The 24,325-nt window shown below is 41.8% G+C and overlaps 1 protein-coding gene and 1 long non-coding RNA gene across 2 annotated transcripts in view; one reads left to right on the top strand and one right to left on the bottom strand.

Moving 5' to 3' along the window:
* The first annotated feature begins 1,243 nt into the window (after positions 1 to 1,243).
* On the top strand, positions 1,244 to 17,779 carry LOC149322164 (uncharacterized). The gene is made up of 3 exons (XR_016282165.1): positions 1,244 to 5,020; positions 5,765 to 5,877; positions 17,141 to 17,779. It is a non-coding gene; the product is annotated as an uncharacterized LOC149322164 (long non-coding RNA).
* Positions 8,859 to 24,325, bottom strand: part of UNC13D (unc-13 homolog D) — a 53,267-nt gene continuing 37,800 nt past the window's right edge. The window contains exons 22-32 of the mRNA XM_089535904.1: positions 23,107 to 23,205; positions 22,689 to 22,895; positions 21,437 to 21,505; positions 20,431 to 20,510; positions 17,773 to 17,878; positions 17,588 to 17,659; positions 16,557 to 16,640; positions 15,842 to 15,962; positions 13,527 to 13,650; positions 12,974 to 13,179; positions 8,859 to 10,794 (exon numbers count right to left, since the gene is read on the bottom strand). Of these exons, the coding sequence (XP_089392030.1) occupies positions 10,688 to 10,794; positions 12,974 to 13,179; positions 13,527 to 13,650; positions 15,842 to 15,962; positions 16,557 to 16,640; positions 17,588 to 17,659; positions 17,773 to 17,878; positions 20,431 to 20,510; positions 21,437 to 21,505; positions 22,689 to 22,895; positions 23,107 to 23,205 (1,275 nt within the window). The 3' untranslated portion in view covers positions 8,859 to 10,687. The remainder of the gene's footprint in view (positions 10,795 to 12,973; positions 13,180 to 13,526; positions 13,651 to 15,841; positions 15,963 to 16,556; positions 16,641 to 17,587; positions 17,660 to 17,772; positions 17,879 to 20,430; positions 20,511 to 21,436; positions 21,506 to 22,688; positions 22,896 to 23,106; positions 23,206 to 24,325) is intronic.

The following is a 24,325-nucleotide window of genomic DNA, read 5'->3' as shown; positions in this document are numbered from 1 at the left end:
AATTCCAACTGAATCCTACAAGGGGTGTTAGATGTGTTGCTGGTCTCCTAAAGTGTCACTTAGAAGTAGTTACTTTGTCCTGTTTTTAAGACCTGGGCTGGCGGCTCTGTAGAGTCTTGCTGGTTGTAAGATTTCTCTTCCCCTCTCCCTCAGTATCCACTGGCAAGTGGCTTTGCTGGTGGGATGTAACATAAATTGTATGGGAGAAAAAGCCTGTTGACATGCAGCACCACAATGCAGTCTGTCTGTCTATTTTTACTTTTGTTTTCTGAAGGACCAAAGAATTGAAACTGGGATCAAACATTTCCCCAGCCCCATAAATACCTGACTGCTCCCTTTTAAATTATGTTGGGTTCCTGCCCACTCCCCGCCTCATATCTGTCAGTATAATACATAGGCAAAAGGGTATAGCAGCAAGTTGGTTTAATCCACAAACTTCTCTCCTACTCTTTAGCTTCTTAACAAGCACTTTTAAAAAAAAAAAAATCCTAGATTTCTATGAAATTTTAATATTGAAATTAAATGCCTGAAATGTGAATGCTTTATTAGGTAGCAAATGGAAAAGCAAAACGGATTTCTCTATTTGTTTTTGTAAAGAATTAACTTTGGATTAAGTTTCTAAATAGGCAATATTGTTTACTGGGATGGGCTGGGATGGAATGACCAGGAATGGGAGGAAATACGCATTTTTAAGGGGTGGGAAAGTTGATTGTGCCAGCAGTCGCTGACTTGTATAGTGTTTGTTCGGCACTGCTTTTTTAAAAATATATAAAATAAAACCAGGATCCTGTGATTGGCTTTTTGCCTGAGGCTGATGTGCAAACTATTTGGTGCTAGTCTCTTTCACAACACACAGTTACAGCACTTTGATTCCACCATATAGAAACCTGGGATTTGTGGTTTCGTGGGGTATTTAGCATCCTCAGCCAGGGAACTCCCCTGGTGCCTCTTACCAAACTTACAAACCTCAGGACTCCACAGGATGCTGACATGGCAGTTAGGGTGGGATCAAAGTGTGTAACTATGTAGGGTGAAAGATACCTAAGGCCCCATATAGACAGGCCAAAATAAAGCTGCTTCGGGCCACTTTGGAGGTATGCTGTTTAAATGATGCATGTGTCCTAAGAGTCTGGAAGCTACACAAAAGCTGTGCTCCAGTCCTTAGGATTGGATTGTGGCTTTGGACACTTAGGATGCATGCGTCATTTAAACAGCATACCTCCAAAGTGGCCCGAAGCAGCTTTATTTTGGCCTGTCTGTATGAGGCCTTAATCATCCCTGATGAACTACCCAAGCAGCTGTGTGCAGATGATGGAATTCTGCACACTGTTGAGCAGAGTGCCTCTTGTCTCTTATTATCTTCCCTCTGTGCAGAGACCTAATTAGAGAAATGGATATTTCCTTCAGCCTCTAAAGATCTTGTTGGTGTGGGGAAGTGGGCTGCTAAGATAACTTATTATATCAGACTGTCCATTTTCTTCTCACTCTGCTTCCGAGACAAGGGAATATTATTTGTCCAGATCTGAGTAGTCAGAAAGGCCAGTAAGCCTTTACCATGATAGCAGGTGGAGAATTGTTGGTTCCCTGAAGAATTAGTAAGGACGCTTCTTGTGTTAAGAATCGCTTGAATGCTTAATCCTTTTCAAATTTTGTGTGGCTATTGGGTGCCCCACATATTGGAGCAGACAGCTGAGTACTCCCATAGCGAGGCCTTCCTCCTCTCCTCCTGCACTTCAACAGAGAGGAAAATGGTATCTAACCCATATTTACTGCTCGCAGCACACAAAAGCTGTGTTCACACGTAATGCTAAAACAAGGTTTGGCATGATGAAGATTAACCACAAGGAGCCCTGGGATAATGCATTCATTCCTCTTCTTTCATCATGACCCAAATCCTAGATGTTTTCTGCTTCTCCTTTAGACTGATCCTAGCCCAACTGAACCTAGGCAAACTGCAGATTGGAAACGGTTCAGCTGCAAACCATAGATTGTGAAGTTGGTTTGCTTTCAATGACCATAGGTAAGATGAATTGCAGTTAAGTGTTTGGATAACCTGTTAAACTATGGTTAATCTAGAGTAGAAGCAGACACTTCTGATCTCTTTGCAACTACACCAGAGGAGGGCAGGTGAGGCAGAGTGTGGAAGGTCAAGGATTATCATTGTTTATTGTGGTAATGCTGAACTGTTTAGCATTTGCTAAACTAATCTAGTTACCCTTCCTCCCAGAATTCTTGCTATACTTCGTAGACTAATAGAAGTCTTTTTTCTTTTTAATATTCCCTAAATCTCTAAAATTAATCTGAGCCACTTCTGGCACAACTTGGACAAATGAAGAGAATTTCCTTTCTGTTAAGGAATAATGTAAGACTCAACCATTTTTTGCTATTTTTCTAGAAAGGCAGGACTTTCCCCTGTTGTTTCCTCTTCTAAAAAGGAAAAAAAAGTATTTATTACCAGTTTGGGGTGTTGGTTTTTCTCTGTCATTCCCCTCAGGATTATGTCAATCTTTGGAGCAATGCAACAAGAAAGTAGATGTTGCTGGTAAAAAGTATTATAAGTTTTAAGTATTCCTGCAAACTGGTGACTGTGGATCAAAAATCTCTGTGGGGCTTCCCCACTTTGTAGCTTCCAATGTTTAAAAAAAATATGAATACATACAATATAAATTCTTTCAACTACACACTACAGTATTTATGGTGGCAGTTCTTAACCAGTGTCTCCCCCTGGATTTTCAAAGGGTGGGGTGGGGGGGCTGCTGGGACAGAAAGCCACTAAAGTTTGTGTAGAAGTCCGCCAAAAGGTAATAGGTGGTATGTACAATGTGGTGTTTAACTCCATTATTATAGACTGTAATGCGGAACTGTGATTTCAGCTGTTGTTCTTTCTCGTATTCTGTATATATGTGTGTTTGGCTGTCCAGAAACCTGGTTTTAGACACTCTTTCTTGGCAAAGTGGATTTGCATGTGGAATTTTAAAAAAATGCAATCTTGTGTCACAATTTCCAAAGGCAGGATGGATTTTCTAGAAGACAATAAATTTTTTTATTTTTTTGCTAAGAAAAAAAAAGGCAGCAGTTTTGTGTGTGCATATACTGTGTATGTGTGTGTGTACCTGTCAAGTGGATTTTCATGTGAATTTTCAATGTGCCTTTAATCCCTCCTTGCAAGTTAGGGAGGTAGTAAACAATACTGCTATTGGTATAGAATGCATACCCCCAGAAATATTTCCTGTTGAAGTTTGACTGAAGTGTAACAGCTTCATGGATAGGGAAACAAAGACTTCTCTTCTTCTCATGGAGCTTGTGCAAGAAAGGTTCCATGTGGACTGCATGCCAGGAATGTCACCTATGATCAGATTTGCTTCACTTCCTGATAATAAGAAAACAGGAGCTTGTGATTAGAGAATAGTGAAGACAACACATATGACTGCATTTATTTTACATAAATTAATCCTCTACCCTATCTAATGCAAAGAGCATACATTCAAGTGTTGTTGTGTTTTTTTAAAAAAAGAAACAATTATGGCCAGAATCCTGTATAGTTTTTACATACCTGTAAGCACCATAGTTATGCTGCTACACACCGAATCCTAGCATGATTTTCCCCTATCTGCACTTACTGAGCAGCAGCTGCTGCACTTGACAGGGATCTGTTCTCCTGTTCTCGGGAAGCAGCTGTCTGCTGTTTCCACTACTTCTCATCAGTGATCTCCGTTGTGATAGGCAGAAACAGGGTCCCTATTGCAATTCCCTTTCATGTTGGAGATTGTTTTTGAAAGCTCAAGAATGGGGAACAGCAGCTAGCTGCCTCCCAAGCTACAAAGGAATAGATCACCATCAATTGCACTAAGTGGAGACTGGGTGAATTTCATGGTCCCTGTGTGACCCCTAAGTTTGGGGCTATGTAGGGACCAGGAATGTGTAATAGTCACAAGTGTGTTACTCCAGGTTATGCATTTGAAACTGTGATGCAGGATACTAGCCTATTATATTAAAACCCTGGTCAGAAGAAACATGTTTATTCTCAACTATTCATGCCTGCTTGTGGGAGGGAGGATCTCTTGCATTATCTCTGACATGACTGGCACCTTGGAGTCCATGGAAACAATTCTAGAAGTGAGGAAAACTCATTGGAGTTTTTCAATAGGAACTTTTTTTTTCACTTTGGTCATTATACAACCAGTTGGGAATGGACTAGAAATCTGCTGCTGCTGCTGCTGCTGCTTCTTCTTCTTCTTCTTCTTCTTCTTCTTTTTTAAGAGGATCAATTTCTCTTTTTAAAATCCTGAACGTATTCTTTCTTTTCTTCTAAATTTGTGATTGCTCTTTCCACAATCTTGATTTGCACTAAAAGAGTAACAATATAACAGAGGAGCAATTTCTGGTAATCGTCTTTTTTCATTCCCATCCAAATTGTTGGAGAATTTCTCCATTCTCCTGAAGAATAAATATTTAGAAAAAGTCCATAGTCCTTATTTTCTTGCCTGCAAATAGTGTGGAGGATTTTGGAAGGCCATTTTCACTCATCCCTATTGTAACTAGCTTCCCAAGATCCTGCATCTAGTATAAATTAAATGCTCTAGCTGCTTTTTCCTAATTATCCTGATAATCACATAAAAATATATATCTGGATTTAGCACAAAGGAGGCTCTCTGTCATGGATGTTTAGCAACCTCAGTCCAGAGTTTTAGTTGGACTTGAGAGATCCATTGAAATCAGGAATTATAATTCAGTCATAATTAACTTTAAGCAGAATAACCTACCCTTTTCAATAGCATCTTAAGTGCAACTAACTTCTGGAGTAGAATACAGTTTTCCCCCAAGGATATGTATGTTTGCCACCTGTCCTCATTGTCATGTATTTGTAATCCTGTTTCCATGGTGATTTCATCACATCTCCTATCTTCTATCACTTGCATCATGATGTATTCTAAGCTGTTCTATGACCGGGATGACACAGCTCAAACGCATTAGTGTTTGGGAGTAGGTGATCGGATACTAGAACGTTAATTCTATATTGGTAAGTATGGACATGAAACAGCAGTTTGAGGAGATCCTGTCAAATTGGGGAGAGATGTGTCTTTCTTGTCGGTATTAATGTGCCGGTTGCTTGCTCTGCCACTGAAGGGGAACAATCATTTCTGAACTGTGAGGCAGAGCTCTAGAAGGAAGGAATAGATATCACTGACTCAAATGAACGAAGTCCATTCCATACATGAAGAAACCACTGTGGAAGTGGCATCAGTGGGACTATCACGTGATTTATTTACATGAAGCAACCACATTGTGACCTACATGTGATGTTGTTTTCTGTACAAAAGTATTTTCGATGCCTTACATCTTTAAAGGCATCTCACTACAGCAGAGCTAATAACCAGTATTGTGACTCAGTTTACCTCTTGATGGGTAGGTGATGTGGCACCTTTAGGCAAATTGTCCTGCTGGTCATGCAAAGTGACACCTATGCTTCTAATGCCTGTATTATCTGACATACAGAATGGGTCAGCATCCTTGCCCATGGCCAACAACTCCCACATTCCCTCACAGTTAGCTGTAGTAGTTGGGGCTGATGGGATTTGCAGTCTGACACCACTTGGAGGACTACCACAGCAGAAGAGTTCTAGAGGCCTTTTTTGCATTGTAGATCAGTAAAGTGCATTCAGGCCTGGTATGTCTGTGTGAAGGCACTGTGTTACCAAAAGTACTTAATACAGTCATGTCTAAAAGATTTTAATCAGGACTCCGTTGTCAACCATCATACTAGGTTGCTGTTCTGCTTCCTCAGAAGGTTCTGGGAAATCCTGAAGGGAGGAAGAGGAATGATCACGGAATGCACTTGTATTATTCTCACAGCTTCCTTAAAAGCTACTAACCAAGGTGAGTTAAGGGAAAGAAGGTTAGCAGTGTGTTTTCAGGAAAGGTAGCTTGTTTGCTTTAGTCTCTAGGTGGCTGGATTCCAGGGACCCAAGGAATTCAACTGCCCATTAAATAAAACAATACAACTCTTTTTGCCTTTCATCTACATACAGATCCATTCTTGTGCAAAAATGTTCAGTAGGTATGGGGTATTTTCAGTTGCACATGTGAACTGGCCTATACCTTGGCTTCTTTAATACACAAGAGTGCAGTCAGCAACTGTGGAAAGGTCTGGGGCTGCATTAACCCCTCCAGGGGAACCTTGGGCGACTACACTTTCTCACCACACCCGCTCTCACAAATGAGCTTTTTGTCCCTAAATGCCTGCTAGGAAAGAACAGGAAAAATTTTGTAATTTTTTTAAAACAAGAGGAAGTGAATTCTGCTCACTTTCTGTTGTTCAAAAAAAGGGCCTCTTCTTGTCTATCTTGGTTTTTTTCCCTAAAATGTCTGCAGTTCATTGTGTGTTGATATTGTAAACCACAGTACATACTAAAGGATTGCAATCCTGTACAGAATTTCCTGTCCCTGAACCCACAATCTTTTCTGTAAATCTTTACCAAAAAAAAAAAAAAAAATGGGAACAATTTCCTGTACCTGAACAAACTTCTTCCTTAGAGGAAGAATCAAATCAAGTAGAAATAATAAAAGATGACATTTGAAGGCAAGGTGACTAATTAGAGAAAATCAAGTGTGAAATTGTTGATGCTCTCATAAAATTAGAGAAACTGCTCTTAAAATCAGCTTCTGTACTAAAGGATTGGATAGAAGCCAGTGTTGATACCATTCCTTCAAAAATGACCCACAAGGATTGGGGAATTACAGGACTGTCAATGAAACATTGTTTGGAATGAACTGGAAGAAAGTATTTTTTTCTAAAAACTAGAACTGATTTAATGTGTAGATGGAAAAAACCTTGGCTTTTTCCTTGGAAAATCTTGATTCACCAGCATTTTAAATATTTGTTGAGTGTAAACATAATTTACCTAGACACTTTATTTTAAAAAATGGTTGTTGATATTGTCCATTGCCAAAGGCTTCCCTCAAAAGTAAATTTGGGAGCCCTGGGAGAAAAGGCAGAGGTCTCCTATGAAGCATTAACTGCAGACACAAACAATCATATAACTACCACTTTCACAATGGAAAGAAAGGTGAGGAGTGCACTCCACTAAGGATTGAAATTAGGGTTGGTACTACTGAATTTTCTCATAAATGATTGAAAGGCAGGCATCTGTTTGGGGAGTGCACTAATGCAAGCAAATTGCAAAATGCTCCAACCTGACTTGGCTACATTAGATACAAGGCATAGTCTGGTCTAGCATCAGATGTCCTAACTGGAGGTAACTAACTAGGGAATTATCTGCTACCAAGATGGCACTGATATATGCTGCAAGCAAAGTAAGTGCCATTTGGGGGCATTATTGAGTAAGTCTGGGAAGAATACTCAAAAATATTTGGCAAATACTTGCTTTTTCAAATGTTGGGAAACCTTGCTATTTGAGTAGAGGGAGCCTGTTTTCTGCAACACACACATTGCCTAGAGTAAGTTCCAAACTCCAAATCTTCAAAAACTGCAGGGTTTTTTGACATCTTTTTCAGCAAGGAGAAAAATTGTAAAATCCCATTTTGCCAGCAAGAACAAGATCCATAAAGATTTACATCCTACATTAGGAAATGAACTGAAAGTAAATTGGCCAGGTGAACAGTGCCATTATGAAGCAGGGCCTCCAGATGATATTGGACTGTAACTCGCATGAGACCTTGTCAAAAGCTAAGTGTGGGGTGATAGGACTTGCAATACATGAAGGGCCCAGAGTTCTGTCTCACACTAAAAGGTGCTCTTTTCTACACACCTTTGAGAGAATGGTACTATAAAAGAGTTTGAAGGGCTCCGATCTTTCAGATAACTGCAGACTCTACCAAGAAGATGCCTTCCCCTTAAATTACACATCTGTTACACCACGGTAAAATGGGAAATGTTTTTGTTTGCACCAAGCCACCTCTACCTCCTACTCGAGCTGGATTTCCTTTCCACTTGTGTCTCCAACAGTTTAGTGGCTAATCTGACAGAAATAGGTGTTTTGGCTCCATTTAATCCTCTTTTACATGACAGAAGTTCTTCTTGGTAGTAAAAGAAACCAGTGGGGAACTTCAGTCTACACTACACCCCACCCTTAAGAAGCAGGTAAACTCCCCCTCTCAGTCCCTATAGAAATGGTAGCATTAGCCAACAAATGCTACTGACACTTTGATGGACATTATCACAACGAAAACTTCCAGGCAAACCAATGCCATCCCAAGCCCAATCATGCGTATTCATGTTTAATCACAAGAGATTATCTCACACAATTGCTGTCATTGCGCAGTCATTCCGGGCCCAATCCTGGGTCAATCCAAAAATAGGTAAATTCGGTGAACTACCAAATTCACAAATCTTATTCCAAAGTTAATTCACAGTCAATTGGATGTGGTGCTGGTGTGGAATGCAAGTTTGCATTGGCCCTGGTATCCCCACCCCAACCTCAAAGGTACCACATATCCCATGGTGCAGCACTGCAATTTTGCACCATTTTGTTTCTGGTAGTCCTGCTTCCAGTGCTGCCAAGGAGGGGAAAAGTGGCTGTTTCTGATGCTGCTAGGGAAGAGGCTACTGCAGAATGAACATATTCATGTTTTACACATGGACAGAGCAGTGCATAGTTTGTGCCCCCGATGCCACTGGGGAAAGTGTGCAGAGACCTATAGAAAGGCAGCTTGTTTGGATGCAAAAACACCCCGGAACATAAAACCCATGAAAAGGCAGCTTGTTTGGATGTAAAACGGAGCATACACATATATGTGTGTATACACACGCACACATATATATGCATGCATATATATATATATACACACACACACACCTATACACAGTTATATATATATATATCTGTTTATATTTCCATATATATATGCCCACCCATGTCCATGGCTTGCCCATTGGGGGACGGTTATGTGTGCATGCATATGTGTGCACACAAGTGTGTGTGTGCGCGCTTCCATGTGCCTATACATACATGCATGGAGAAGAAGAAACGTGAAGCAATCATTCATGTGAAGCTAGCATTCACGTGAAAGAGGAAGTGGCCCCCTTCTTCACCCCGGAAGTGCAAAGGTTCACGATCCGTTCAGAGCCCCATTGAGCATGCACAAGGGTGCCAATTCAAATTGTTGAATCCGCATGGTATGTACTGGTGTGATAACTTATTTTTCTGTCACTCTGCTTTGCCTTTCGAATGAGCACAGCTTCGCTTTTCACATATGATTATTAATCCTGTGAATTGGCTTACTTTCAAATTGGGCCTACTTTCCCTTTCCTTCAGGATGGGGGTACATTTTCCTCGTATGATAACGGCCGATGACTGCCTTCACTGGAATGAGCAGGAGCACCAGGCAAAGTGAAAGGAATGGCACCCAAGCTTTCAGACGTTGTGGGGATGCTATGATGGAAGCTTGCATTCCTGCATGGGGAGGCCAAGGCGACGTCTGAGTTTACCTGAGGCTCAGGTTCACAGCAGGCAAGCATTGACCTCTTCATACTGCTTAAACAGAGATGCAATTTCAATACCCTTTAAAAGCCGATTTGCAATATCAAGTATGCCGTTTAAGGGTCCAATAGCCCCTTGGACTAGGGGAGGGACTCCTGTAGCCTACACGTGCCCCCCTAGGGGAAAAAATTCTCCTGCACCCAATTGCTACATTAAAGCAATGTGCAGGGTCCCACATGCCTTGTTTTGCCTCACTCTCCTAGCCCCCACAAAATGGGTTTATTTAGAAGTGAACTAACCCCATTTTTGTGGCTAGAGCAGCCAGCAGCAAATCCAGGCGAATGAAAATTTGGTCTCTAGAGCATGCCCATCCCTGCTTTAGATCCAAGTACACCTTGCACATATAACAAGTACAGCTTTGTTGCTAGAAAATGATGCTTTTTTTAAAAAAAATGTCCGCTACATTAAACTGCAAGATGTCACACTCCCCAGCAGCATCTGTGCCTTCTTTGCAATAATCAAAACTACCCTGCAGATGTTTAGGGATCAATTCCACATCAGTGCCTTGCCAGCCACCATGCCATTTAATTCCCTGTTAAGCCAACGGTCCTTAATCAGAAGCAATAGCAGAAATTAGCAGGTGTGTCTCTTCCTTGGCAAAAGGTGACCCCTCCCTGCTTTGGCATTGATACGTAACAGGCAGCCTGCTTTCCATGCCATCTGGAGAGCAAAGAATTTCCTGCACCAGAGATTAGATGCTCTGGTACTTCCTGCACAAGGGGCTCATTACAAGCTTTGCTAGTCAAACAGGCTCTTTCCAGAGGCTGTGTGTGTTTGTGTTTGCTAACAATTTTTCTTAGCCTGCAACAGCAGTAGCTTCAAAAGTAGTTCCATGTTTTCAGAGTTCACACCCTGCTGCAAATAGAGAATGCTCAAGATAGTGTAGCACTACACAACTCTTTCCCATTGCCTCTTGGATGAAAACAGAAGAAACATTCATCCAAACACAACTGGGAGCATTTGGCCTTGCTGCAGCTCAGTAGTGTGTGCTGACAAAAGAATCGCACTGTCTGCTCAACGGCTGTGGTGAACCCTTCACATGGCTGCTGCATCAAAGCCACCAGCCAAAGCATCTAAAGTCTCGTGGCTTCTGCCTGTGCTCTCTCTGGTGTGTAACTTGCTGTTGCCATGGTTTTTCAGGGCCTCTTGCTCCTCAGGCCAGTCCCAGCCCTCCTGTTTGGCTACTGTCACTCTGACTCCTTTGACTGCTTGGACCTTTGCCTGCGGAGCTTCACAAAAGCCTGTGCTTCTTTGTCTCCTTTTCGGATCTCCAAAATCTTTAAGATTTCATTGCCTGGAGTAGGAGAGAAGAGATAGGGTCCATTCAGCAATGTGCAGAACCACGATTCACAGTTTTCTCATAACGTTTGCCATAAATACATTTTCCTGCCACTTAAAACTTATTTCTTATGGCCTTAATATCAGCCAGGGAGTCATAGGGTGTTTCCAGCCAAGGCTGTTACTGAATTACTACTATCTCATTTATAGACTTTTACAGATGAGCTGGTCATCAGTTTTTTATTTTTATAATAAATAATATATATTTATAATAAATAATACTAGGACCTTCCTGTGTCTCAATATTACTTCCATGCTTTCTGTTACCACAGAAAATCCATTAAGAAAGGAAAGATGGAATACAGTGGGTCCTTGGTATCCGCTGGGCCCTCCTGTGGATAGCAAGATCAGTGGATGCTCAAGTCCCATTAAATACAATGGCATAGTGAAAAGGTATCCCTTATATAATATGGCAAAATCAAAATCTGCAATATTTTCTAGCTGTGGATGCTTGAATCCATGGATAAAAAATCCATGGATATGGAGGGACAAACTGAAGTTACAGAGTCTTTTGTTTGGTTGTGCTCAGGGCCCTTCATACAAGGGCCCTTGTATGCTGACATCAATTTTGCAGATGTGGGGTGGAAGATGAAAAATCTACATATTTCAGAACTTTGAAGTGTAAATAGCTAGACCTTAAATAGAAATCCAGAGGCCACAGTTGAAAACCCCAGGACAGCAAGAAGTTGCATGGAAAATTTGCAACTATGAGATATTACACAAATGATGTCTGTAGCTTGGAGAACAAGGCAGATCAAAAACTAGCTGCTGGCATCTCCTAGCCTAAGCAACTTTTGTACCTCCCTTCAGTGATACTAAAGCTCTTCCTAAGTGAAGGTTGCTATGGAAGCAGCTTTTCATTCAACAAAGAGACGTCACAGAAAGAATGGATGGAGAAGGATGTTAGTGCCCTTCTTGTACTTTGAACAACTGGGAGATAAATTAAAAAATGGGGAGGGTGTTTTTGAGTAGTGTACCAGGTTAGCTTGCTCCTACAAGTTTTAGATAGATCCAGGATCACTGGGTGCAACCCAGTCTCTATGACTACACCCTAGAGATAAAGATAGCAAAAAGGACACCACAACCTGTGATTTGAAAGAATTTCATCAGGTCATCCTCTTGGAAAATGTCTCACATATACTGTGAGCAAAACTTAAGACCAAGAGGCTTTAGTGAAGTCATATCTTTACATCTACTTAGGTGTTTCTGCTTCCTTTGGCTCCTCAGATTGTCAGCCTGCTTACCTCAAAGGCTGAACCAAAATGTCTTATGAAATTGTTCATCTATCCATTGTCTCTATGTCTTTTTCTTTTTTGTGTGAGAGATGGAACAGTGCAATAGAAACCAACTGTAGTTTTCTGGAACCGGCAAACTGTATAGGCATAGTCTCTCACTGATATGAAGAAGTGGCTCTAATAACAGAGATGAGGATTTCAGAATCTTCCTAGGTTTGATATCAGGAAGGTGTTCCATTTTAACCTAATGTTAACAAAACTAAAATATGTAATTCAGATCTACCTTTGGTTATGATTGCTACTGCTGAATCAAGAAAGGGCCCAAGGAGCAATCACTGCTACCTCCTGCCAGAGGAAGGGATTTACAGTAGGGAAAATTATAATTCCACTTCATTTAAAAGCAACTCCAGAGGTTCTCTTTCGACTGAAGAGATGAGGTCTAGAACTCACTAACTACCTTGGCTTGGACTTTGCAGATTAACTTTCTCATTCTATAAACATGTCCGGGTAGACTTAATTTGCTGCTCTATCCCCACCTAAAAATAAAACCATGTGACTAGTGTGCTAAGTATTCAACCTGGGACTTGCTAAGGAATACATACCATATTTTGCCCAAGTATTTTTCCATGAAATGGTCACTGGGAACCCCACAACCTTGTTTGCTATGGACTCCTGACTAGTAGCCCTATTCTGCCAGAAGACAGCAGAGTAGAGGTTGGGAAAGTTGTCTTTTTTCGATCATATCTCCTCAAAATCCTAAAAACAGCATTTAAAATCTTCATTTAATCATCCCAGTTCCTGAACTAAAGATTAGAAGAGTTGTAGTTTATAAATGGTAACATTCCTAAAATATGATTATAAGGATGCACATGGTTGAGAATGCATAAGGAAGGGAGTTACCAGCAGTTCCAGGATGAGTCAAAGACAGACGGATCTGTGGCACTACAGAGGGATTGATGATTTCTTCCTTTTCATTCAGTCCCAACACTTTGCAGAGGGGGAGGAAGGCTTCTCCCTCCAGATCATTGGCGCCTAAGGTGTCATAGTCAAACACTGTGAGCAATAGGCATGCTCCATCTTGTTGGCATTTATCTGGAGGAACCAAACTGTAAGACAGACAAGTATGGAAATGGCCAAGTTAACATCACCACTTCATAGGCACCTTTTAAGAGGAGTTTGCAAAAGAGTTACATTTTTACTACAACTCCCCAAATCCTCCAGCCAGTATTTTTTTCCAAGCTCTTCTCATAACCACCACCACAAGGCAGATGCAAAAGATATAAAATGATAGAGAACCACACCAATTAGGCAATACCTATATCCTACAGCAGTGACTTTCAAGCTATACAAATGAAAAGTGGAAATTAACTTCTAAGGGCTGTGCTGTTCATCTAAAGATAATGACCCTGAAGAACCCTGGGAGCAGGAAAGTAAGACAGCTGCTCAGACATACAATTCAAATACTTCATCAAAGAGAGGGTGGAGACTGTTCTTTATGCACTCGGTTGTCCGTGCCATGACCTCAGGGAACTCATGCCGCGGCTCCAAAGTGAGTTGGATGAAGGGATCACTTGAACCTGGAGGTGTCAATATGTGGGAGGTTAGAAGTGAATCATAAAAACATACCACCCTGTCCAGGTATAAGCTGTGCTTCCAAGATTACATCAGTCCAAGTATGTATCTTGTCCACTGTTCTATGAACTGTTTACTAGGGCTACTTTTTTAGATAGTGAATGAAGACCAAGAGTAACTGACATGGCCAAACTCTTTCTGCAAGCAAATCCTTCAAGCTGCTGAGAGTTGAACTTTGGTCACCTAGGTTGAAATTTACAAAGATCACTAAGTCAGCAAATGGGTCTCTCTAGCCCCGCACTGTCTACTTTGATGGCTCCCTAACATCTGTAGCAAGGGGTCTTTCCCAGCCAAATGTATTCAAAATGGAAATGCCAGGGACAGATTTTGGGACTTACTACACTCAAGCTGTATTCTCTGTCACTGAACCCAGAGCTTGAACATTTAGGCCTACAACTCCCAGATTCCCCAGCCAAAGGTCTTGCTGGCTTCAGGATTCTGGGAATTATAATCCATAACAATAATTTTTCCAAACTCAGTCACTGGGGGAGGGAACATACATATTCCCTGGACATAATAATTAAATGAATTATGACCATCTTTTGATCCAATGCTATCTTTTCATTGCAGTCAGCCATCCTATCTTCCTTGGCACAGTCTTATTACACTCTTTACACAGCCCAGCTCCCGAACATATGATGTACTGTTCATGCTGGCTTTTTGTCAGAGTTCAGAAGCCAGGCATATAAAAGTTCATGTCTACTGCTGCTACCTTTTTTTTTTTTTTTGCAAAAGACACTGAACAGGAAAGAGTAAAGTAAGGCAACAACAACCTCCTCTGGGAAGCTGAGTTAACTGCAAGCTACTCAACCCATTTTCTCTTCAGATATTAAGGATGCATCAACAACTAGCATTTCTGAAGATTTAACTTTGGTACTGAACTCTTAGATTTTCCATGCTCCCCAAATCTATGCATTTGATATGTTTATTTCCTATTGCTTGCACACAACCTTTGTAAGTGCTGAATGTTATAATAATATTACTGGCAGAAGACCTTTGATCTGGCAAATCATGCAAAATATCCCTCTTTAATGAGTTGTAAATTCTGTGGGCATCACACATACATGCGCATATGCACAGAAGAAGTGGCAGCATAGTGGACTGTAGCAAACTGCTAGTCTAGATTTTTATTTATTTTGTCTATACATCTTTTTGTTGGGATGGTAATTCGAGCCAAATTTCAAAATTTTAAGGTATGATCTAATTATATTGTATTGTTCTTTTAAATTGTAAGTCACTTTGAGTCCTACTTTTTGGGGGAGGGGGAAGCAGGATATAAATAAATTAATCACCATCACAATCTATAAATCAATTCCCATTTCTATTCATTTTCTATGACACAGAATCCAGGATGGGGCTGTAGAGACAGGAGCAGGCATGGTTCTCAGTGGTTAGGGTTACTATGAGACCCGAGCAAGGAAGAGGTTTAATCCTCACTCCCAGGTCACGTGCTCCTTCTCTTTCTCCCAGATGAATTAATTGTTGCCTTTTTCTTGTAACTGGAACAACTACACACTTTGCACTGTGGTGTCTTGATGTGTGTGGCCCAGGCCTCGACACTGGCTAACCTGGCTTGATTGTTTACCATTAGGGAACCCCACAGTGAGGAAAGTACAACACCTGCCCGGGCTGCCCCTACACAGAGCAAGATACTACACCAGCTCTGACTATATCATGACACCAATTTCCCAGTCCATTGCTGTAAGTGAAAAGATCTGACTGCCTGGCAGACTGACGTTTCCAGCTTCCTCCATGAGATTAATGGACTGGGGGGAACATGGATATTCCCTTGAGAACTACTCAGGTAGATCCTCCAACAGCTAGTCTAGGGACTAAAAGCCAGGCAGCCCTCCTTACTTTTGATAGTGAGCTCAGTTCCACAGAACTGTCTCTATTCTGTGTGGATTATGTTACCCATTGTCCAGGCAGTTGGGCTGTGATTAATGCCCAAGCACATAAGCAAAATGGAGTGTCCTGGTCAAGAGCAGCCAGAAAGCAGCTGGATACTAAGGAGCTGAAGATAGCAATGCCAAGGCTTCAGGAAATTTGGATCACTGGCAAGATGTATGCCCCTGCATAAGGAGAACAAGATCTATTACCAAGTTGTATACCTCGTTGACACAGAAGTTCTCTTACCATTGGAGTCCAGGGGAAGGAGGTTAACAGCATTGAGTACTTCAATGTGCAGCTTTTGTTCTGAGTGGCGGTAGAGGGCTTTAATGGTCACAGCTCCATATTTGTCGGGGCCAGCCTCCATCTAAGATGAAAGAACAACCAAAGGAAGAGGTGTGAATGATATTAAATGCACTTTGAATACCACAGCCCATCAGTCCTGATTTCCCTGTGCTAGAGATGGGAATCGTGCTACTGGCATGGTCAGCATAGCCAATGATGAGGAATGCTGGGAGTTACAGTCCAGCAACACCTGAAGTATTGTGTATTCCCCATTCTTGCCCTTCACTGTTTTGTAATCAGGTATCCCATCTAGCATTAGTATAGTGGGCCCTTGTTATCCGCTGGGTTTTGGTTCCAGGATCCCCCTTGGATAACAACATTCGTGGATGCTTCAACCCCATTAAATGCAATGGCATAACAAAATGTTGTCCCTTATATAAAATGGAAAATCAAGGTTTGCTATCTGGAATGCATACTTTTTTGAATATTTTCAAACCATGGATGCTTGAATCCATAGATAAAAAAAATTCATGGATAAGGAGGGCTGACTGTACTCCATCAATCAATATTGAAGGTCTTATTTGCTAGTATTAGTTGCAATGCTGTTGTTGAAGAGAAGAATTAATGTGTGCATCTCATTCATAAACAAGAAGAGCCAGGTTCACTGAAGTCATACCTGCTGCTGGATTCGGGCACTGAAATACTTCTGAATAAGTCTTCTGCTGGTGGAAGAGCAGAGGTCCAACTCTTTTTCCAGAGCCTAGAGAGAAGTGTATGTGTGATCAGAAACAATACTAATCAGATAGCCTCTCTGTCTCTGGAGAGAGAAAAGGTACAGAAACAGACAGGGGGGGGGCAACTTCTAATGAGGATCCAGAGGAAACTTGTGATCTGCACCAGCTCAGGCCTGGGAACTCTAAAATAGCTTTAAAGGAAAGGAAAGAAGAAATGGTCAAAAGCTCACTTCCCATTCATTTTCATTAAAGTTTGGAGGATGGCCTGTTTCAACTCATATAATTTCTCTTGAAAACCTTCAGAGCATGCACAGACAGACAGATGAAATAAATCAAATCAACTAATCAGTCTTGGAGCATCAGGGATTTCCAGGCTGAAAAAACAGTCTATGGGAGGTCATGGAGTTTGTGGGTCACACTTTGCCTATTCCTTTCCTACCTTTTGTGGAGGGATCTGGTCCTAAACACATGTGTTGCTGTTTCTGCAGTGTCTGTATGACAGAACCTGTTTTTCTTCCCCTTGCAGCCCTCTGCATCATCTGAAAACCAACACCAGAGACTTTCCAAAATTTTCTGGAGCAGGTCTTGGGGCTGCATGACACTACATGCAGGGGGAAGCAGTTCCATCAACAGCCTCCCAACTACATTTAGTTCATAGTATATTTTATGCATTTCGGTCCTCCTATGTTCCATCCATGCAAATGGCAATGCAATGGCATGACAATCATTCACCCAGTCCCTGGCAGTAATTCATTTCAATGGTTTTTCAAATTGTATTAATGCTCATTCAGTGTAAAGGAGGGAAGAACAAGCATTCAGAGGAGCAAGAACTAGGGAAGAGTCCTTGGCTTCAAGGACATCATTTTCATTATCCACTTCTTCAGCAATATTTTGTGCATGCCTAGATTGTGCCCTGCCTACTGTGGAGGGACACTCTCCTTCACAATGCTCCACAGGGGTTGTAGCACCTCACCGTAAATGTTGTAGTGTGAAGGGTGTCCTTTGGCAAACCACAGCCCTCAGCATGAAAACAGAGTTCCAAACTCTATGGAAAGGAGGACAAAGAAAAGAGATGAACCACCCACAGTTGAAGTTCAAACAACATTCAAACTTTTCTTCTCCCCCTCGTCCTCCCTTCCATCTCATACTCCCAAGTACCTGGAGGGCAAATTGCAATTTCCTAAAGTGCCTCAAGTTGCCAGCTTTCTGTTTTGCAGCCCCTTTCAGCAGCTCCAGGGTGTGATTCCACAGCAGCCCCAGGAGGCTGTTGGATCAAGGATAAAAAGAAAAGAAAGAAAAGTTGAGGCAGTGAAACTAGATTGCCACATGGAGCATATTCTAAGGTTTAGCAGCTGCCAATAGATACTATAAGCTTGGGCAAGAAAGGCCAAAGTAGGTTATCAGCTTCCCAGTCTCAGAATCCCCACTCTTTGGCTTTAAATGTGATTTCAGTGGAGGATGAGAACTACAGCTGAAAGGAGATGCAGGCATGGGGAATGCCATCTTCATTGTACAGTGGGCTCTTGGTATTCACTGGGGTTTGGTTCCAGGACCCTCTGTGGACACCAAAATCCATGGATGCTCAACAATGACATAACAAAATGGTGTCCCTTATATAAAATGGCAAAATCAAGATTAGTTTTTGGAGTTTTTTTTAAAAAAAACAGCTATGGATACACAGGGCCAACTGTACTACAAGCTTTTCCTAGATACATACACAACTGTTCTAGAAGCAAAGAAGCAAACTTTGTAACATGTGACAGTCACCCTAACCAGTAACCAAGGAACAAAATAGATCTCTGGCACTTCCATTCACAGCATTTATACAACTATTCTCAGAAGCTGTTCAGCATATAGAAAACTTCCTCACAGTCTTTGTGTCTGATGATCCCCTTCTCATGAATCTTATCTGTTGTGGGACAGGGTGTGGCCTGTCATCTTTCTTTCTTGTATCAGATTTAGCCCAAGAGACCAAAATATAGAAATAAACAGAAGAATGCCTTGAACATGTGCAGAATAGCCATTAGCATTGTGGAGCCACAACTAGACAATCCAGATTTAGAGACAAAGATTAAGACAGGAAACTGGGAGACAGGGTTTGTTTTCTAAAATCAGAGGAAATAAGACAGTAAGTAGTCTGTTGGATGTGGAAGCCAATTTAGCTGTGAATTTCTTAGCTGTGGCTACCCATAATAAATAAATGGGCATCCTGCTGCTAGTTTGTGCATGCCACTGACCACAGCCAATTAGACACATATAACTTCTTTGTTAAAAAGGAGATTATCAGATGGGAGAAAATCAGGGAAGAAAAAGGCCTACTCTCAGCAAAGTCACGTGATCATGCTGAACACTTTCAGATGACGTTGCATTTATCCAGGACTTAACCCATGAAGATCCAGGAATACTCCAGCAACAAACCATTCCCGGGACTTCCCCATTAATGGTTTATTGCTGGAGCATTCCTAGATCTTCATGGATTAAATCCTGGATAAGCACAATGTGTCTGAAAATCCTCAGCATGATTGCATGACTTTGTCAGGAGTATGTTTTTTACTCCCGGCTCCCCTCCCCCGCATCTGATAATCTCCATAGCTTCCTTGGTTATTGCTGGTTTGTTTCTGTGCACAGTTCAAAATGCTAGTTATGACCTATAAAGCCCTGTACTGCTTGAGTCTAGACTATCTGAAAGACCATATTTCCCTATACGAACCTGCAAGGGTTCTAAGATTTGCATATAGCGGAAAGTCTTCTCTCAGTCCCACCACCATTACAAGCTTCCTTGGTGAGGACAGGAGAGAGTGTGACTGCTCCCATCTTCCAGACACCTTTCCACTGGAGGCTAGGTTGGCCCCCTCCCTGCTCTCTTTTCACCAGCCAAAAAAGAATCATAGAATCATAGGGTTGGAAGATACTGCAAGGGTCATCCAGTCCAACCCCCTGCCATGCCATGCAGGAAATCACAATCAAATAATCCTTGACAGATGGCCATCAAGCCTCTGTTTTTGTTCAAGCAGGCTTTTAACATGTAAGCAAGAGGAGCTTCTTATTGGGATGTTTTATTTATCTTTTTAACTTCTGTATATCTTTTAAATGATTTCATACTATTTTATGTGGTGATTTTAATTGTTTTTAAAAAAAATATTGTGAAGATTTTTTTAATTGACTGACTAGGAGCTGCCTTGGGAGAAAGGCAGCATACAAATAAAACAAAATAAATAAATGAATAAATACATAAAATAAATGTCTGTTTCACACTGACCTACAGGGCAAGGCAACTCTTAATTGCTCCTGTGCCTCTGCGTTACCTGTTGAATGGCCCTTCTTATTCATCAGGGCCTTCCTCTTTCCTTCAGCTTTGACCAGCATGAGAATTATATGTGGTGAGGAAGGAACACCTTCTTCCTGCTGCCACTGCCTAAGTATTGCCCTCTATAAAGTGGTGCCCAGGCAGCCTCTGCTAATTTAAGAGTGGAGAAATGTTGAACCTGAAGATGTCTTGTGCTTCAGCTCCAAGAAACATCAGCCAGCATGGCCAATGTGTAAGGAATTATGGAAGTTCTTGTCTCAAAACATCAGGCGAGCCATAGGTTCCCCATTCCTGCTACAATTACTACTAGAATGACAGTTATACAAATCCCATTTTCCCCTGAGTACGGGCCCTTGCACACTATACAACTATAGCACTATGATTCCACATAGCAAATGAACTAGAATCATAGCACAAGAACTATATAGTGTGAAAGGTCTCTGGGTTCCATTTGGATATAATCCAAATAGAGAAATTATCTCTGCAACACCTCCAACATCCTAGCTCACCTATTGAAGTTCTCCTGGACCAGGTTCCCACTTAGGTATTGGAGCTCACATTCCAAGAATTTCATTAAAGGGGTGATGCTCTGGAAAGAGGAGGACAAAAAGATTACGCAAAATAGAGGAAGAGCACCTACAATCCACAGTCTCATGCAGTCTGAAGGGACCATTTCAGCAGAATCTCCATGGAAAGTCCATAAAGTGTCTTCTGTTGACCAGCATAACATTTGACAGATTTTTTACTCTGTGTGTGCTGACAAAATCTAACACAGCATCATGGCCACTCTGTGGAAAATACAATGCTAGCATTCATACACATGCAAGTGTATGAGCTGGCAGAAGCTTTAAAAATGTACAACCCACTGTGTAGAGCACTGCAGGGGCATAAAATTTAGGTCAGCCTGGAAAAACCACTCAATCTGGACTACATCAAAGGATTGCTAGGTTCCTTCTCCAGCCCTATCTGGTTCAAAACAAGAAAGGAAAAAGACTGAATGTATGGAATTTGTCCTGATAACAGTCCTACATCAAACTGCAGCAAAGGACTAGAAGAGTCTACAATATAAACTGAACATCAAGTCTTGCCTTGTGTAGAATTTACATAATCAGCCTATTCAGTACTAATTTTTTTAAAAAAAACAGAACACCAACAAATCATTGATGGTAACTATGTCAGTAGCTAGAGGCACTCTCATGTGCTACAAATTAGTTCTAGAGGAGAGTTCTCAATGCTCAATTCTGTTGTCATCATCAAAAAGCACTGGTGGTAGTAATACAACTAAGGGACAAAATGCATGTGATTGCAGATGTGGGTTTTTTAAAATTAAATTTATTTTTTACTTTTTCTGATATGAACTGAGGTGTCCACATTCTCTTCTCAATCAGTTCAGAAGTAACCCTAGCTGCTTGTTCAGTATCTTTCTTTCTGACTACTGATAACAGCTCCTTCCACTGCTTCTGGAGATACCTAATATATTGTGTCAAGGCCTAAAAACAGATTCTTGAGACTCACATCCTCTGGGTCCTTAGAGTCACTGGAGGCCGACAATTCTTGGATGTGCCTGGCAATTCCAGCATCCAGCTGCCAAACAAAACATATGCACTTGATATTACTAAGGCAGAATACAGCTCAGAGTGGTAAATTATTTTCGCAATCTTTATATGAGACAGGAAGGACAACCAACACCTCATAATCTCCCAGATTAAAAATGGGCTAGGCGGATGGGTGGGTGGGCGGGCAGGCAGTAGCCACAACTTGTTTGAAGCAACCCAATAAAAACCTGAATCAAGATTTGAACCAGGAAAATCATGGCTCACAGTATGTTTAAGACTCTCTGTCACCATCTAAGGAGATTATTTGGGGGGGGGGGGGGAGTAAAAGACATAATCATGTGATTGTGCTGAAGATTTTCAGACATCTTCACGCTCATCCAGAACTTATCCAGTGAAGATCCAGGAATGCTCCAGCAACAAACCATTCCTGGGGAAGTCCCAGGAATGGTTCAATTGCAGGAGGATTCCTGGATGAGTGCGATGTGTCTGAAAATCTCTAGCGTGATCATGCAATTATGCCAGGAGTATGCCTTTTACTTCTGGCTGCCCCCTCCCCCCCTCGTCTGATGGTCTCCTAAGAGTAGGGACCTTTTGCCTGATCCATATGCAGCCAAAACAGCATGAGCTGTGCATAACAAGGACATATCGACTGCCTGAGTACCTTTTGGGGCTGAGTACCTTTTGCAAATCAAAGCCAGCAAAAGCCTGAACTGGCCATGGAATGCTGAGTGATCACTAGAGGAAGAAAAGGGGGAGGAGAGGATGGGAGGGGAACGGAGACTTCAAGGAAGAAGGCACGGCTGACTGGTTGGTACCATAAAAACTGAGCCAGCAGAGAAAGGCGAACAAAAGCAGCCACTGAGGCAGAGCTTACAAATGTTACTTTTTGGTCTATACTTTTAAGAACATTCAGCAGGCCACTACCAGTTCTGTTTGGGGGGATCTGGGAAGTTCTAGTCCAAAAAACAACTTTCCAAAGCCCTGCACAGACGATCTCAATATTTGGAGCCAGTCCTGCAGAGGATAATGCATTTGTTATTTTATGTCCCACTGCTTTGAACAAAGTGTTAGATACAAGAGAGCATGGAAGCTTTCCATGCATGCATGTGCACACACACAGACTGACCCAGCATGTGCAATACCAATAGCATAGCCCATATGACTGACTACTCAGTCAGAGTGAAAGAGGAACGCCAAGGCTGTGAAGTTACTTTGGTTCCCAAGGTCTGGACCACACTTCGAATCTCATTGTTGAGGCAGGTGATGGTAGCCTGAAGCTGGTGGTGGAGTGTGTTCTGGAATTGTTCTGGGGCAATAACATTTCCAGCCTTCTGCTCCAGATGTGTCCAGTCCAGCTGCGACGGCAACTTCAGGATCATTGTGCGGAGCTGCTCAATGTTGTTCACCACAACACAGAGCTACAGGGAAAGTGGGAAGAGAAAAAGAAAAGGAAACTACACTTCAAAAGCCTCTCTGGCAAATGGCCAAGTTTTACATACCCATAAAGATACCATAGGTAGTTCTTTCTTTCTACTGTGGAAGACAGTCCCATGCCCCATGCTTACTTGTACCAAGGGATCATCCCAAGATTCACTGAGTTCCTTGTCATAATATGATTCTACTGCTCACCTTGTTAGCTGCTTCTCCCTCCTCACGTTGGTTTGATGACAATTCTTCTGCCCTTTTCTTGATCAACCGGCAGTACGTCAGAGCAATTTTACACATGTCCTAAGGAGTCAGAAAGGAGAAAGGTTGAGGTACTGTGACTTTGTGGAAAGAAAATGATACTTGACACCTCAGAAAAATAGGAATTCTATCCTAATTAAGCTTCAGAGGGCAAGGAATTCCAAACGATGCTACACAAATTCATTTGTGGGCATTGCCTGCTTCGTTTATATATCCATAGGAATGCTCCAATGTTAATTTTTAGCATGATTTAAAAAAAATCATACAGATGAATATGGAAATGGGCTTGACTGATGGATGAATACAAATGAAAGTGACAAAGAACTTTATCACACCAGCCTGCTGCAGCAGATGGTTTCTTAGGAGATTCTTCAGCATCAGTGGTAGCAGGGAAGTGGCTCAAAAGGAACTGGTAAGGAACTAGTGATGAGAAGTGCCACAAGGTCGGGAGGGGTACATCTACCTTCCCAAACCAGGACAGGTGATACTTGACTGGTTACACAGATGCAGATGGCCTGATTCTCCTTTGAAGAATAGATATAATGTTGATCTCCAGCAGCAACCCCACTGCCCTGATCTGCTTCTTCCCAGTAAGGATTTTATTACAGCGGCCTACTGTCCCACCATAATCCTTCTAGTTTAAAAATGGAAGCATATTGGTTTGGCATAATTTCTGATCACACTATCTCCCACAATAGTGCTTTGGCGATTCATGGTCACATAAGCTGTTTTCTGCACTACGAAATGCCATCTTCCAGGAGGAATGGTAAGAACAAGCTATCTCAGTGGCCAACCACCTCCTGAAGCCAGCTGCTGTGTGAGTGGCTTTGGGAAGGTGTTGGCAGCTGTGATCACTGTTTTGCTCTGCACCTGAAGTGCAGGATTGCTATGTGCACATTCACACAGCTACTCCACACTTCGGGAGGAAGGGGGAGTAAGCAATAGCAGCTGCTAACCACCTCCTGAAGCTGGCTGCTTTGATTGTCTTGTCACAGAAAAGCGGGAAATAAATAAAAGTTTTATTTATTTATTTATTATGAATATATACAGCAGCCAGTTTCAGGAAGCTGTTAGAAAGTGCAATTGCTGTGACACTGAGGGGAAGAGACAGGAAAATTAGGAGAATCATGCCCAACCACACCATGTGACTACCCAAGAAGCA

Source organism: Sceloporus occidentalis, unplaced genomic scaffold (assembly GCF_023333645.1).
Source record: "Sceloporus occidentalis isolate IW3139 unplaced genomic scaffold, rSceOcc1.0.p SCAF_1, whole genome shotgun sequence".
NCBI classification, from domain to species: domain Eukaryota; kingdom Metazoa; phylum Chordata; class Lepidosauria; order Squamata; family Phrynosomatidae; genus Sceloporus; species Sceloporus occidentalis.
This window is presented reverse-complemented; position numbering and strand designations above follow the sequence as displayed.